The following is a 1,120-nucleotide window of genomic DNA, read 5'->3' as shown; positions in this document are numbered from 1 at the left end:
AAAAAAAAAAAAAAAAAAAAAAAAAAATATTATTCCTGCTGCTGCTGCTGCTGCTGCTGTTGCTGCTGCTGCTGCTGCTGCTGCTGCTGGTGGAGTGTATATTCTTACGCATCGCCATAATTTTGCTCTAATTGTATCCATTTCTTCCATAGAAGACGACTTCCTGTCCCTAATTCAGATTGTATATTTAATACACTTCTTCTTAATAATTCACGAGCACCTAAGGAACAGCAGCAGCAGCAGCAACAGCAGCAGCAAATGCAGCAAATGCAGCAGGAGCAGCAGTAGGAGCAGCAGCAGTAGTAGTAGAGGTAGAGGTACAAACAGCAGCAGCAGAAGAAAGAACAGCAGCAACAGTCAACAGCAATCAGCCACAACACCACCACCACCACCAACACCAACAGCAGCAGCAACAGCAGCAGCAGCAGCAGCAGCAGCAACAGCAGCAGCAACAGGAGCTTACCATCAAGAAGCCTCATATGTATAAGTAGATCAGCATATTTAGCGATAAAAGGAGGAAAAGAATTATATTTATTATTTGCTTTTTTTAATATAATTAATGCATGCATGCAATTATTATTTAAATATAATTCTGTTTCTGCCTGATTTATATAAACCTCCCAACTACATATATCTAATTCACTTATTTCCTTAAAACATGCACGCCATGCTCCTATTCCCTGCAACATAAATAAACCCTAAACCCTAAACCCTAATTTTTTAATTCAGGCAAAGGAGAAAAAAACACACAAAACGCCATCATATGAGGCTACATATTCATCAAATTAGCATATATACGGTATAAACCCTAAACCCTAAACCCTAAACCCTAAACCCTAAACCCTAGGAGGTGTAGGTGATACTTACATAAGACCTGCGTATGAAATGAAGATATTTGGTGAGGAGTACAGGGGCCCCCTGAGTAGATAGGGGCCCCATGGGCCCCATGGGGCCCCCTCCTTGTGCCTGTGCTGGCTGCAAGACTAAGGAGGTTAATGCATTCCTATATACTGCATCTGCTGCCTTAATCATACGACGATCCTCAAAGAATTCAGCCAATACTATTTGTAACATTTCTGAAAAAAAAAAGAAAAAAAAAAAAAAAAAAAAAAAAAAAAAA

At 39.8% G+C, this 1,120-nt stretch overlaps 1 protein-coding gene across 1 annotated transcript in view; it reads right to left on the bottom strand.

Annotated features, from left to right (window-relative positions):
• Window positions 1-651: 651 nt before the first annotated feature.
• Window positions 652-1,120, bottom strand: part of EMWEY_00042640 (hypothetical protein, conserved) — a gene marked incomplete at both ends in the record, with an annotated part of 3,915 nt that continues 3,446 nt past the window's right edge. Inside the window, one exon of the mRNA XM_013478908.1 lies at window positions 652-680. Coding sequence (XP_013334362.1) covers window positions 652-680 — 29 coding nt within the window. The remainder of the gene's footprint in view (window positions 681-1,120) is intronic.

The sequence above is a fragment of the Eimeria maxima genome, genomic scaffold (assembly GCF_000499605.1).
Source record: "Eimeria maxima Weybridge genomic scaffold, Emw_scaff767, whole genome shotgun sequence".
NCBI classification, from domain to species: domain Eukaryota; phylum Apicomplexa; class Conoidasida; order Eucoccidiorida; family Eimeriidae; genus Eimeria; species Eimeria maxima.
Note: the sequence above shows the minus strand (reverse complement) of the source record. Positions and strands in the feature narration are given on the sequence as shown.